The sequence below is a fragment of the Heliconius melpomene genome, chromosome 11 (genome assembly GCF_056956725.1).
Source record: "Heliconius melpomene rosina isolate 202511_hmr_F chromosome 11, ASM5695672v1, whole genome shotgun sequence".
Lineage (NCBI taxonomy): Eukaryota > Metazoa > Arthropoda > Insecta > Lepidoptera > Nymphalidae > Heliconius > Heliconius melpomene.
The window spans coordinates 10651825-10666287 of NC_140399.1; the positions used below are offsets into that span (position 1 = coordinate 10651825).

General features: G+C 27.6%; 1 protein-coding gene across 2 annotated transcripts; it reads left to right on the forward strand.

Moving 5' to 3' along the window:
• The first annotated feature begins 60 nt into the window (after window positions 1-60).
• Uck (Uridine-cytidine kinase) lies at window positions 61-14334 on the forward strand. Of its 2 annotated transcripts, none has more exons than XM_085193032.1 (6): window positions 61-456; window positions 2835-3094; window positions 3567-3706; window positions 4197-4294; window positions 4509-4557; window positions 11139-14334. In XM_085193032.1, the coding sequence occupies exons 1-6, from the start codon at window positions 265-267 to the stop codon at window positions 11270-11272; spliced, it is 873 nt and encodes a 290-aa protein (XP_085049158.1). In that variant the 5' UTR covers window positions 61-264; the 3' UTR covers window positions 11273-14334. The 2 variants fall into 2 exon arrangements, with proteins under 2 accessions (XP_085049158.1, XP_085049157.1); XM_085193031.1 differs by lacking the exon at window positions 11139-14334 and adding an exon at window positions 6219-10591.
• The last annotated feature ends 129 nt before the right edge of the window (window positions 14335-14463 follow it).

Sequence of the window (14463 nt, forward strand, 5' to 3'; positions counted from 1 at the left end):
ATATTATTCAAAAATAAAATAATTTCTCGGAAAAGTATCAACATTATTTACATTATGTAGGGCTCACTATACTATTTAGACTAAGTAGTAAAAAATCTATTCTATATTTTGTAATGATTACAGTTTTAGAACTACGCTCTTATGATAATATTAAATTACAATATAGATACCTGACGTACCGCAATTAATCAAAGTTTTTCAGGCAGTATATGACAGCATTTTGCTGGCAACACTGCACTGCGTACTGCTTATTACTAAACTAAAATGTCACTGTCATCCATCTTTCAAAGAAGTCGTATCGCTGTGAACTGCGGTATATATAGTGTAAGAATATCTAAAAAGTTTATTTATACACACAAAATGAGTGAGAAACCAGCAGAACATGTAAATACAAATGGCTTCGAGACTAAAACACCGTTCCTAATTGGAGTTGCTGGCGGTACCGCTAGTGGCAAGGTCAGTAGAGATATCAGACAATTATTGATTATTGTATTGATTTTCTTTCTATAAGAATGTTACGCAATTCATTGCGGGTCATAAATACGTATATAATTTATTTGTAAGTTTATTTTAAGATTCGTATTTTTAGAAGAAATATATATATTTCATCTTTCGTTTAACTGTAATGTGCTCTAACCTCGAATAACAAGCACATCCCAAATAAACCTCCATTGCTTGCAGACACGGTTCAAAACATTTTGCTTATTGCTGTACTCTATTTGTGTCAGACTAAAATGGTCAATAGCTGAGAATGAAGGCAACAAATTTTTAATTACATATACAATTATGATTCCTTAAAAATATTTTACTGATAATGTAAATATTATTACACTTAACCTAGATAAAAATATGATTGAAATGTTTGAAATTGAAGTTATTATTTTCCTCTGGTTCTTTTACTTTTAACAATAAAGATATTCATAATAAATTTATAATACTTACTCAATGATTGGTAAATACCTCGATGTATTATTTCAGTTTTGTATAACTATATAATAAAATGGCAACAGATATTATTGATTTATTATTAAAATATGTTTTATACAATACAATTTTTATATATTGTTATTTTTTAATTTGAAAAAATAAAACTAAGATCATTATTATTCCACAATATAAACTAATTAATTCCCCAAGTGGAACCCACAACTGCCGCATTTGCAGTGCTGCTGTGCCACAGTGGCTGTTTACTTAGCATTTATAATGCTAATAATTAATTATCATAACATTTAGTCTATCTTATCTACATAGTTATTACTGGTATCTACTTAGTTATTTATGTTTTATATACTTCAATATGTGTTTGATTATTCTAATAAATAAATAAGGATAAATAATTAACATAATTAGAGTAATAAGTTAATAACATCTTGTTAGTTTGGAACAAAAAATGCCAATCTAAGTAAGACTGTGGCCTTGGTAGGGATTATTTTAACTTCAATTTGCGCTATGAGCAGTAACTCAGCTTCCTATCTCTACTGTAGTATGATAAAAAGCTTTGAGTTAGAAGGTAGGCTCATTTTGCCTACCCTGCTGTTTGCAGGATAGTGTGTGCATTTGAAATAAAAATGGAGATTAAGATATAGAAAAATATATACAGGGTGTCCCAGGAGCCAACGATAAAACGAAACCAGGTGATAGACCAAGTCGTGACAGTTATGAGAAAAATATAAAAAAAAATCTTTGTCATGTATTTTTCATATTATATTGATTTTAAAAAATATCGCAAAAACCGACACCCTGTGATGGTTTTTCACGTCCCTGGACTACAAATATTACTCTTTCTTCATTTTTTTTTCTGTAATGTAATCATGAGGAACCCTTCTGTGAATTACAGTTTAAGATTTAAACATACCTGCATCAGTTTTCAATAAAATGTGGTGTTTTTGCCAAACATTAAATTCAAAATATTTACTACACCCAACTTTAACCGACTGTACTATAAAAAAAATGTACTACACTGTTTTTGCAAGTAACTTTAAAAGTTGGCGCATTTAATCTGGATTCCGAAATGGTACGACACTTGCTGGATTACTTCTTTGTTGAAGAGAGAAAAATCGAAATACACGATAATCGGGATGACGTTCAGCTTTTTGGTATCTTTTCCGATACATTCTAGCTGCAGCATTTGCGTTACATAACCATTCTCTATGAATGAAATGCATATTGGCAACGTGTCAAAGACCGAGTATATGGCCTGCGAGAGCCCGGACTCGAGCACTGTTCTTATAAGTCCTGGGCCAGCCCCTAAGTCGGATAAGCGTTGCCTGGGCTAAGTGTTTAGTTTAGGGAGGTGACTGGTGTGGTCTGTGATCGCAGGATACCGTCCAAACTCTTATCCGTCTTATAGAGATCGTGATCGATGCCTTCAGACTCGTGCATGACGGATCCAAGGTACCTGAACTTTTCCAAATTTATAATTATAACAAAGATTTTTTTTTATATTTTTCTCATAACTGTCACGACTTGGTCCATCACCTGGTTTCGTTTTATCGTTGGCTCCTGGGACACCCTGTATAAATACTTCTACTTCACATTACATACATGACTAGGATGTATAAACATAGCTCTCTTGCTAAATATAAATTCAAATTTGGCAATAGATGTTTTAAATATTTATTAAGAAGACATATAAAAATTTTAATGTAGCAACCCTGGAAATTGTTCAAGAGCTCTGACCAAATAAGCCATACATTCTCATCAAGCTATGTGATTGATATGAAATTAAGACAGAACATACATTAAGACAGAAAAAATTTTTAAATGTTTATTATACATTTCAGATATTGTGTTTATTTCTGCCATTATGTTAAATAAAATTTATTTTTAAACAGTCAACAGTATGCCAAAGAATTATGGAGAAGTTGGGTCAGCAACACAAAGAGCAGACTGAAAGGAGAGTAGTGTGCATCAGTCAAGATTCCTTCTACCGCACTTTGAAGCCTTCAGAACGACTCAGAGCTGAACGTGGACAGTTCAATTTTGACCATCCTGATGCCTTTGATGATAAAAAACTACTTGCTATTCTGAAAGATATTCTGGCTGGCAAGAAAGTTGAGGTTCCAGAATATGACTATATTACAAACTCTATTAGGTAAAGTTTATTATTTAAGACATTTTAATTACGTAATTTTAAGACGTTTTTTATGTTGAATCGAAAACAAAAAAATACTATTATTACGACACTCCTTTTTCCACAACCCGCCGAATTTTCCAGACATTCCGTATTGCATGGCGGTATTCAACTCTTGGCTTTGTCGGTTAGAGCAGGGCAATAAATAATTGTCATACTCCAAGTGGATTCCAACCCACAACCATATAGCCTCTACATTCGGACACTGACCCACTGTTCTATATGGATTTTTTTAGCTTCACGCTGTATTCCGCACGTAGCAAGGTAGGCAGAGGTAACCTGGCAACCTACTGTTAAGACACTACAATCCCATTTAGACACATCCGTTCCCCTACTTTCTGCCAAATTCTAGACTCATTACGTAATGAGTGACGGAACTAAAATATTCCATTAATACTCTCATTCCCTGTGGTGATATCTTTTCCCTTAACAGCCATCGTTCTCACACCATCTACCCTGCTGATGTCGTGCTCATAGAAGGCATCCTTGTGTTCTACTTCCCAGAGGTCAGGGAACTGTTCCACATGAAACTATTTGTTGATACTGACTCAGATACCAGGCTTGCTAGACGAGGTATATGAAAATGTTTTTTTTATTTATTTAAGCTATGTATTCTTTGATAATTTTTAATAACTTATGTGTAAAATATTTGTAAAAAAAATAGCTTTCTTCCAATAGTTATAGTGCTATAGTGTATTCAAACATTTTTTTTAAAACATATTAGTATTATTCTCTCGTTTTAGAGAAATTGCGGGTGATGGAACCCAACACCGTGTTGCCCTTATCAGACCAGTGCAAGATAATAATTGTTTATTTTTATATTTAAATATAAAAATAAACAGCCTCTGCCTATATTAATATAGGCAGAGAGAACCTAATACTAAGGCATTCCGTTCCCCAATTTCCGCCGAAGTCATTGCGTGTTGACTGGCGGAACTGTACTCAGCGCTTTGCCTCTCTACCAGAGCGAAGAAATGAGAATATAAATTTAAATTTCTATAAATCTATACTAATGTATATTAGTATAGATATCTAGAACTAAAGTTAACATTTGAAATTTCAGTACCACGTGATATAATGGAGCGTGGGCGTGACTTGGAGCAGGTCCTCAACCAGTATATGAACTTCGTAAAACCGGCATTCGAAGAATTTTGTTTGCCAGTGAGTTTTTAACATAAATTATTTACTTTCCATTTATTTTACTTAATAAATTTAAGAATGAATTTGTTTATTTAAAATTTGATGAGACCTAAAAGTTTTATAGATTTGTAAATATTATAAAATTTTAAAATTCTACTTATCGTATATTTAGTTTACGAATTTTTTACATTTCTATAATTATGTGAAAAATAAATGTCTATACTTTTAATTTCAGACAAAGAAATTTGCTGACGTCATCATACCTCGCGGAGCAGACAATTTTGGTAAGTTCTTTTTAATATTACTAAAGTACATTTATGCTATATAGTAATAGCTATATTACGCAGACTTAGATATCATGTCTTGTCCATAAATATGTTTTCAAAATTAACTGTTGAAACATTTATCATTGCAATTACTTATTGCAAACTTTTTAAAAATTATATCGCCAGTTAAGATAATTATTTTATTTCATTAATTAAAAAATAGTTATTTCTGGACTAGCGATCTACACACCTACACACGGCTCCGTCTGCTTTAATTTATTTTAATTATATAATCAAATTATACATTTTTTATAAATTGTAGTCTATATATTATTCTGATATATAAGCCAACTCTGATATAGAATCTAACTTATATTTTTCTTTAAATTTCTTACGTTTTATGTAGGGGAGAAGTGGCATGAAAGAGCCAGTTTACTAAATGAAGCAAAAAAATATACTTTTAATTAAAGAAATTAAGATTTTTTTTCCTCAAATTATTATTTATTTATTAAACTAGGTAATTTCGTACGAAATAACCTTTAAATACAATAATTAATCAATAAAATATTCATTTTAAAAAAATGTGTCATTTGGCTCTTTCATAACATTTCGGTATTGAAAGAGCCATTAAAAGTTATGAAAGAGCCAGTCTTATATTATGAGGTATAACAGTGAAAATTATGGTAAACAATATTAAATAAAAACGATTTAATAATTCTTATTAAAAAGTAATGTTTTTTTTAATTCTATCAGTCATTTTAAGTAGATTATTCTAACAAACTTTTTAATCTTACATTATTCAGACCAATAACATTATATGAATCCTTTGAGCCAATCATCACTCGCATTTTCAATTTCTTTCCACTTATCTAGGCAGAAACCATTGGCCATGGCCAATTTAATTCTTCAATTACTGATTTCTCGGGCCTTTTACGTTTTTTCTTTCGGCTCTTTCAAGGCCCGTCCACCCGGCTCTTTCATAACTTATTCTATAAAAAAATGTAACCTCCAAAATGACAACGATATCAAAACTTTTCAAACTCAATTTTAATGTAGTTACAAGGCCAAATATATACATAAACTCAATCTATATTCCAATTACCCGTATTTGTTTACAATGAAATACTAAAAAACAACTCAAAGGAGTTAAAATATTTACTTTGGAATGCCAAAAACTTCAACTCGACGTATCGGCGTCCGTTGGTTCCGATGAACTGTAAAATTTTTGTGAGTGGCGGGAAATCAATATTGCCATTTAAAAATAAAATATTCTAACGAATCCGTTCCTAAACTACTAAAATATTGCAAGTGGCTCTTTCAAAACCTGGCTCTTTCATGCCACTTCTCCCTTACATACAATATCTACTCTAATCTAAATCTGTAACATATTAGCATAATTACGTCTAATTATAAATAATTACAAAAAATATAAATTTCCAAAGACTTAGGTATGTATAGTTTGTGTATTTTGTAACGAAAGAACGAAACAAAGAAGTTTCTAGAATATTAAGAATTGTATATCACGCGAAGTTTTATGAAGGTAAGTGTATACAAAGGTGATAGCCACTGCAATAAGCGTGTCCCACAGTTAGAATTCTTCTTGCAGCGGCTATACCTTGAGTAGCTGCTCAATTGACTTTATTTATATTATAAATAAAGTCTATTTTCCCTTGTTGCAGTGGCTATTGATCTTATCGTGCATCATATATGGGACATAATGTATAAGAAGCGGGAAGTTCATTGTAACGGACATTTGGAAGTGGAAGAGACTAACGGAAGGCGAATGTCGGGAAGTTCCGAAGATACTCTTAGTCGATAGCTTTCAACGAAATGGGGGTGGGGAAGTGACCCAATATTGAGAAAAAGGTGACATTAGTTTTTGATGAAATTGATTGATGTAAGTTTTTCTTATTTTTTTGTAACAATTTTATGTTTATGTATTACATAGGTGGTGATGAGTGTTAAAAATATTTTTTTCATTTCGTTTCATTTATCAATTCGTCAGTAAATTATGTTATGTAGCAATATTTTAAAGAAAGTGGTAATAAAAAATCAATTATTATACAAGTTGGTTGTATTAGACAATGTTCCTATGATAAAGTAAAGGAAAAAAAATCTATTCAGTGCTTCAAAAGACATGTACAATTGTAAAGGTTATTATGACTTTAACAATTCATATAAATTTAAAGTAACAAATAATTCTGCTAAATACTATAAATAATTCAAAGTTCTCTTTTTCTTACCAATTGGCTTAGATTTGACAAAAGTCTAAGATAATAGAAAAAACTTACATGGTCACTCTCATTGCTAATATGTAATATCATAAAAATTGAATAAGTCCATAAATACAGTAGTAAAATTATTTAATTTCTTAAAATATTTAAAATTGGGTCACTTTACTACAACAATATTCAAACATAACTGGCTTTTCAGATTAAATAACAAATATATGATATGAATGCTTAATTAAAATAACAATTTATTTTAATGAAGCATTCATATCTTTGATTGACTCGTCTCTATTTTCATTAGTACACAAAAAATATAATTTACATATTATATTTTATATAAAAACAAAAAATCAACAAATACTTTTTTATATCGACATATGTATGTGTTGCGTATTATAATATAATTGAGCATAATATTACACATATATTTATTAGTCCTTATTAGATATAAAATTGTATATATAAGCATTTTTTAATATGTATATTAGAACAGTTTAGCTTAGTATTAACGAATATCTGACAAAGTTACAATTTTTTTAAAATTGAACTATTTAAGTTAAATAAATATCATCAAACATGTTATGATTTTCAGCTGAAAAGTCAGTTATAAAATTTGCCCCAAAACTTTATGATCTAAATTCCTTTTGTCTAATGTAATCTCTCTTTTCCAAACATTTATAATATATGGAAACCATGTATGTAACAAAAAAATACTTTAAGGCTAGTGTTGCCATATAATTTTATTATTAACGCATATATTTAATATGCATGTGGGTTCCTAAAAATATGAAATAATGGTTGACAAAAAAATGCTTGACATGTTTACAATATAACTGTATTTATTTTATGTATTTAAAGTGTTATTCCACACTTAGGAAAAAATAACAAAAAAAGTTATAATATTATTTATGTAAAGTATGCACTAATTCGTCTGGCAACACTAAATTTCATACTATACACGTATATTTGAACGTTTTTACTTAATATATTTGTGAGGGGCTATATATAAATTACGTCACACGTTAAAGGAGTTGACAGTGTGACATTGTTTAAAAAGAAATGTAGGCATTAAATTTCAAGACATTATCAAATGATTATCAAATCTAATTATTCAAAATATAATATACAAGCGCATTTGCTGTTTTAGTTTATAATTTATAGCTGTAAAATGGCAAAATATGTGACGTGCCCACAATTTAGAAGGGAAGGGGGGAAAGTTGGATGTCTAAAAATCATGAAATTGGAGTGACGTAATTTATAGGTGGCCGCTAATTATATATTGTAAATGTTTATTTTTTTTATTAGGCCTTTAACGACTGTTTATTCAACATTTAGTACACATGTGTGCAGTAATTAATGTTAGCGCAAATCTTTAAAAGGAATATGATTTTTTGCACAAATTTTACAAAGGAAATATGTAATTACTCAAAACTTTAAGTTCCTTTAGAAATTTTAAAGACAAATAGTATAAATATTGCCTGGCTTTTACAAAGAAAACAATTTAATGATTTTTTTACTCCACATGTGTACTAAGTTACAAAATATTTCCTTTAGACTATTATTCTTAATTATTATGTAATTTTTAACTGCTAAGTAAATGTTGTAGGTATTAAGATTAAACTAAACCTAATTAAAAAGAAGTAAAAAATTGTAATTGTTTTAAACTTTATTATGAAATATTCAAAATTGTTTGTTTATTTGTGATTCTTTTTATCTACGATTACTTGACACTTAAGTTAACCCTATACCATTATATTATATAAGGCTGATACAAAGCGTAGCATTAGGTATAGATGATCAGGTTATGAGGAAAAAACTTCACAATAACGAAACAATAGAAAGATAAAAAAAGACTTTCCGTTTGGCTTCATTTTAAAATTGCATGCATACATAAAATGAGCATTTTTCTTATCAATAAATAAAATATATTAAAATGAAACTTCTTCATGATATCAACTATGGTATTCTTTCTGGTCTATGGTATAATAATATAATTTTCAATTTAAAACTATAAAATGATAGTTTTTGATACATAAATATATGTAATAATAGATTAATTATGTGACTTTGTAACATTATCTCTTAGTTTATACATTGTAAGGCTTGGGAAAAGCTATACTTTCCAATACCACTTTTACAACTACAACTAAACATTTTACACAATTATACAAATAAAATTATAAACTCAAATTATTCTGAGTGTATCAAAGCAATACCATCTTAACGCGAATAGGCTGATTATTTGTTTTTTAAACAATTTGTATGCATTTATATATTTTAATTATAAAATCTTCCAGAATTTTTTAATGCATTTTAACATTTAAACGTAAGTTGCACAAAAAAAAGGATTCATTCTGTGCTTTAAAAAGCAATTATTGCAAGTTATTATTTGTTATTTATATCTATATCTAAATTGTTATTTTTCTAAATGTCATTTTTGCAACACATAAGACAGCCAATCAGAGTTGTCTTACTTAATTTACTTTCATGGTAACTAAAAAAAAACTATTAAATATAACATTTTCTAAAATATATGTAAATGTGAAATTAATTCATTTGTTGCCGTTTTCAATACCAAATTTAATTTTGACTAAAACTATCCGAAAGAATCTACACTTATACGATCTCCATCCGAATTCCGCTAATTATATGTGATAAAATTTAGTAAGAATGTAAAAAAAAACTAAATTAATGTTAAAAATAAAATAAAATTATAAAAAAAATAGTAGTTAGGACATTATTGTAATTATTAAACTACATAGTATGATATAAATATTTTTTCAAGAATGCATGGCAAAAAATATTGTAATCTTCTTGTATCAATTTTAATAATAATTCATGAAAGCTTGAAAACAAAATTGCGAAACTTACGTTTTGTAACATAAAAAGTACAATAAAAAAATATTTATAAAAATTTCCAAATTGAACTACCAAAGTATGTTTAGTATTATGCTAGTAATAATTCATTTTCAATTATCGTTTATGATTCAAACAATTAAATTAATATAAATATTACACAAATCAATCGCAATAGCTGGCAAGTAATTAAAAAAAATAATAATTCAAACTAAAATTAGAACTTTCACGGGTTTCAAATATAATAGTTTCTATTGTATATAAATTTCAAGCCATGTCAAGGTTGTATGTTAACGTTTTCAAATATTTTTGTGTTCGTTATTTTTTAGGCCTAATTTTAATGTTTAAGTTTTGTTTCAATTAATTTAATATTAATTTGTGACTATTTTAAGAAGTTCCATAGATATTCTTTATTGGATAAGTAATTTTATGAAAAATATATAAACAATATGTATATGAAGTGAATAGCTAACAATGATTAAAAAACATAATAAAATCTAGTATTACCTGAATATTGTAGCGCTATATACATTTTTGTATGTATTTCTAACTTAACTGATGGCCTGTTATTTTTTTTGTATAAAATTTCTCGTTTATTGTTTTTGCATGTAAATAATCAGAAGTGACAACTATTATACTTATCTAGTCACATTATGATAAACAGTGTAACGTTCTTAAAAAGAAGAAGCATAAAATGGTATATATGTATTGTTTTCAACTAAGCAATTTTTAGTTTAAACTTTAATATATTGTATTTGAATATGGTCAAATGTAATATGAAATTTAAATTAACATTTAAATGTATTAGATCAGAATTTATAAACGTCATTTACTTAATACTAGCACAAACAGACAAAAACTAAATGCGTATTTCTTCTACTTAAATTGCATGATGTATTTTAACTAAATAAAGCATACAGTGCTTAAGCCAACATTTATATTGTAATAAAGGTGTCTGCAAAATATTTTTGTTGTTTTTTCTTGTTATCCCATATTTCATTGACTAGATATAGAAAAATATTCACTTTAATTTTCCTTTATTAAAGTCTTTCTATCAACTTATTTAGGTTACTTTTATATAAAATAATCACAAATATAGTTGATAAATTTAACTTATTACAATTAAAATATAAAAGTATTTTTTATATTTCCCCTATTTCCATTTCCATCTAAGATACGAACTCGTATCATCATCCCCATTCTTTAGGACGCCTAGATTAGCTCGACACCATTCGTTCTCTACAATAATCTATGAAATATCTCGTTAGTTGCTCCAGCTTTAGTACGGTCGACGAGTCGTTCCACCTTTAATTAAGATTTTCTGAACATTTTTCACTCGGATAGAAAATAATCAAAGTACGAAAATAAAATATGCGAACCCATCTACAGCTAAATTTAGGGTAGTCTCGTCTCGTCTACCGTGTTGTTAAGTTAAATTTCTGAGATTATCTCGTATTATTAAGTTCTTTTTTTAGTCAAATTGACATAACTTCAATTTCTTTTATGTTTCAGTTGCTATAGACCTGATCGTCCAGCACATCTCAGAGTATCTGAAGAAGAGTCCTTCAGACAAGGCTTTGGAATACCTATCGCCCTCAGTGCCGAGCAGCCCTCAGCGTAGCGGTAAGAGCGGGCGTCCACATTAAATTTTATCATATTATAAAATTATATATTTTTAGGAATATGAAGAGTTGGAATCAGAGACTGGTCAGTCGGTGTGAAGCCATTAAAGTATGAAAGAAAACATCAGATATATGACGCAACAATTTAAATATTTTTTTTATTTCGTTATTTTGTTTATTTAATGATAAATTATAAACGAGTGATTTTTTTTCGTGATTTTGTAAAATTATTGAAAAATTGTATTTTTTTAACCAAAGATTGGAATGTTTAAATGTGATTTCAGCCATTTTACAAGTATAGTGCCTAAATTAAAAAAAAATGCAGTAGCAAAGCAAATTTAGTCATTAGATTAAATTTTACACATATATTTAAAATTTACTATCTATCGAGATTCGAGGCACAGTTTTATGTATCAGCAAATAGTAATACATTTTTTGTAATTATTCCGCGTTTGCTTAGACTTTGAAATCAACAAATGTAAAAAAGGGTATGAATATTTGTTATTTAGATAAATTAAGCATTTGCTGTTTAAAAAACTTTTTTCTAATCACTTATCATGGATAGTCTTTAAATTTTATTATTTAGAATTAAATGTTACCTTTAATTAAAATGTTATTGTTTTTTAAATTTGTGCGTGGTTTTTCATGTGCAAGAACTTGCTTAGTGTATATAATACACATACTCTACCGATTACTCTTAATTCTTGATTAGGGGCATGATACTTATAGATAAAAATATTCTCATTACGTACCTTTTCGTCTAGTAATACACACTAGTCATTAAACAAATATTTATCTATGATTCTAGTACTATAATTAATTTCATTACACTATTATAAAGTTTGTTATATTAATTATTATTCCAAATAAATTATTTAAATTTGTATAGTAATATGTTTATTGAAATATAGAAATCACAATTTACTGTCACTACATAAACATACTACTAAATTAGTACAAGACAAATATAAAATTAAAACATTATAAACTACGTAAATCGATTTTATTATATTGACTTTATTCAACAATATGTTGAAACGAAAGTATTTTTTTTATTCAATATTTGTACTTACTAAACAGTTTAAAAATTATAAACGTATGCTAAATATTATAAGATGTAGCATGCATATAATTTTTATATTATCACAAAATTTTGAAAAAGTACCTCAAAACCCAAAGCAAAAATTAACGGCGGTACTTAAAAATATATAATAGATTTTATTTTTATAATTTATAAGAGGACATTTAATTGTTTCAACTTTAATATATATAAACATATTTTATTACATATATTTAGTATTCTGGTTTGCTTATTACTATTAAATAGTAATAGTTATTAAGATTTTAATATTTTGTCATCTTTAAATGAAAAAAAAAATATTTTTATTATAAAATTTAAAATAAATTTTCATTAAAAAGTATAATTAAATATGACTGAGGCTCACTAGTCAGGTTAGTCTGATAAATTGGTTTTTAAATTATAATATACGTAAAAGAAATTATGCCAAAAATATGGTGTTTTACTATTCGAGGCTGTTTATATGTGGTTGTTATATTTATTATATCAAATTTACCAAATTGCTTTGCTTTTAATTTTTTGGATTGTTAATTAATATTCTATTGAAACTTCGTTATGTTTAGGCTAAGTATGACCTCAGTTAGACGTTTAGGAAGTAAAGCATCCCATATATGTTTGTGTATGTTTTATAATTTGAACGTGATCGAAACAGGTCATCATTTGCAAATAAAAACATTTTGTAATATCTAACGCAAAAATTCAAAGAATACAGATAAGCCAAAAATTTCATTGATAAAAATTGACAATTCAATGTAGCCAAAACAATAAATATGCAAGATTTCCTTTTTTTTATCTTTAAGCTATATTTAAAAACATACATTAAGTTTTTAAAGATTAAATTCTTTACAATTGTTTACTAACTGAGATTGAAATTATTATGCAACACCTTACCTTCGGGAAAAAAAATACATTTAGTTACGTACTGGCAAGTGCCTAATATTCTCCAGTTAATTGTATAGCGGGAATATAAAAAAAACTTTTAATTACATATTTGCTGTTCATTTATTGTATTATTCTAGATCTAGAACAATCAATAAAGTAGAGTGGTAAAAAGGTTTCTTAAGATATATTTTTATATCACCATTTCAGTCAATTTATTCGTACAAAGTTATATAATTATTATAATGATTAAGTTCACTACAATTTGTGTCTGTCTAATATAAATATTAAATAGTTTTATATTTCCGTTTCCGCTACACCTGACGCCTAATTTCACGTACCAAAGAATAGATACTATAATAAGAACTTATGTTAATATTTTGTAATTTCTTTTTATATTTTTTTATATTTAATAAACTTTGATGATGATTATATTTTTTCTTTTGATGATTATATTTTAAAGTATATTCACACTTGGGCTAGTGAAAACATCATTGCAATATTGAACTCCATTTTAAATGAAAAGTTCTACTTTTTATTATTTGGTTGATAATCCTAAGTGAGAATAATACTTTAATATATTGTAAAATAAATAAATAGCATTTTTATTCGCCATATAACAATTCTTCGCAAATTTTAGCGATGCGTTGTAGGCGAAAAGATAACTGACGAGAATTGTAATAGCTGTATAAAAAAAGTGGACATAACGAGATAAGTATAGCTTAATAGGCTAGAGTGCTTTATTTCCAAGAGTTCCTTGGTTCGAATTCTTTAAGTTTATAATTTTTTTTTTACATTTCAATATTTCTCTAATAAAGAAGTTTCCGATTTAAAAGTTAGTACTATAGCATTGTTCCTTGTATTATTGTGCGTTTTAAACAGTAGCGTCGTGGCGGTGGCGTACTGTAAATCGTGTAATTTAATTACTAGGCAGCTTTCTCTCACAGCGAAACGCAGCGTGATGCCTGTTCTATAAACTAAGTAGAATATAAATATTATAGTAATAATGCACTATTATAACTGTGTTTTTGTTTTAATAAGCCAAGCCACGTCCTTTCCGTAGTGTTTATCTTGTTAATTAGTGACACAAATATTGTACAAAGTTTATCATTAAAATTATTTTCTTTTATATCTTTTTTCTATTATGCACCTACCCACGTATTTATTATAATAAATGTCATTAAGATGTCAAATCTATATAAAAGCTAATATGAAAATGCCTTTAAATAAAAAAAAGTATTTAGGAGAAAGGAATAAA

Bases quoted from the DNA above. Each gene is read 5' to 3' on its own strand.
- Uck (XM_085193031.1), top strand. From the start codon at position 265: ATGTCACTGTCATCCATCTTTCAAAGAAGTCGTATCGCTGTGAACTGC. The intron at 457-2,834 runs GTCAGTAGAGAT...ATTTTTAAACAG, and splicing joins GCGGTACCGCTAGTGGCAAG to TCAACAGTATGCCAAAGAAT. The intron at 3,095-3,566 runs GTAAAGTTTATT...TTCCCTTAACAG, and splicing joins TATATTACAAACTCTATTAG to CCATCGTTCTCACACCATCT.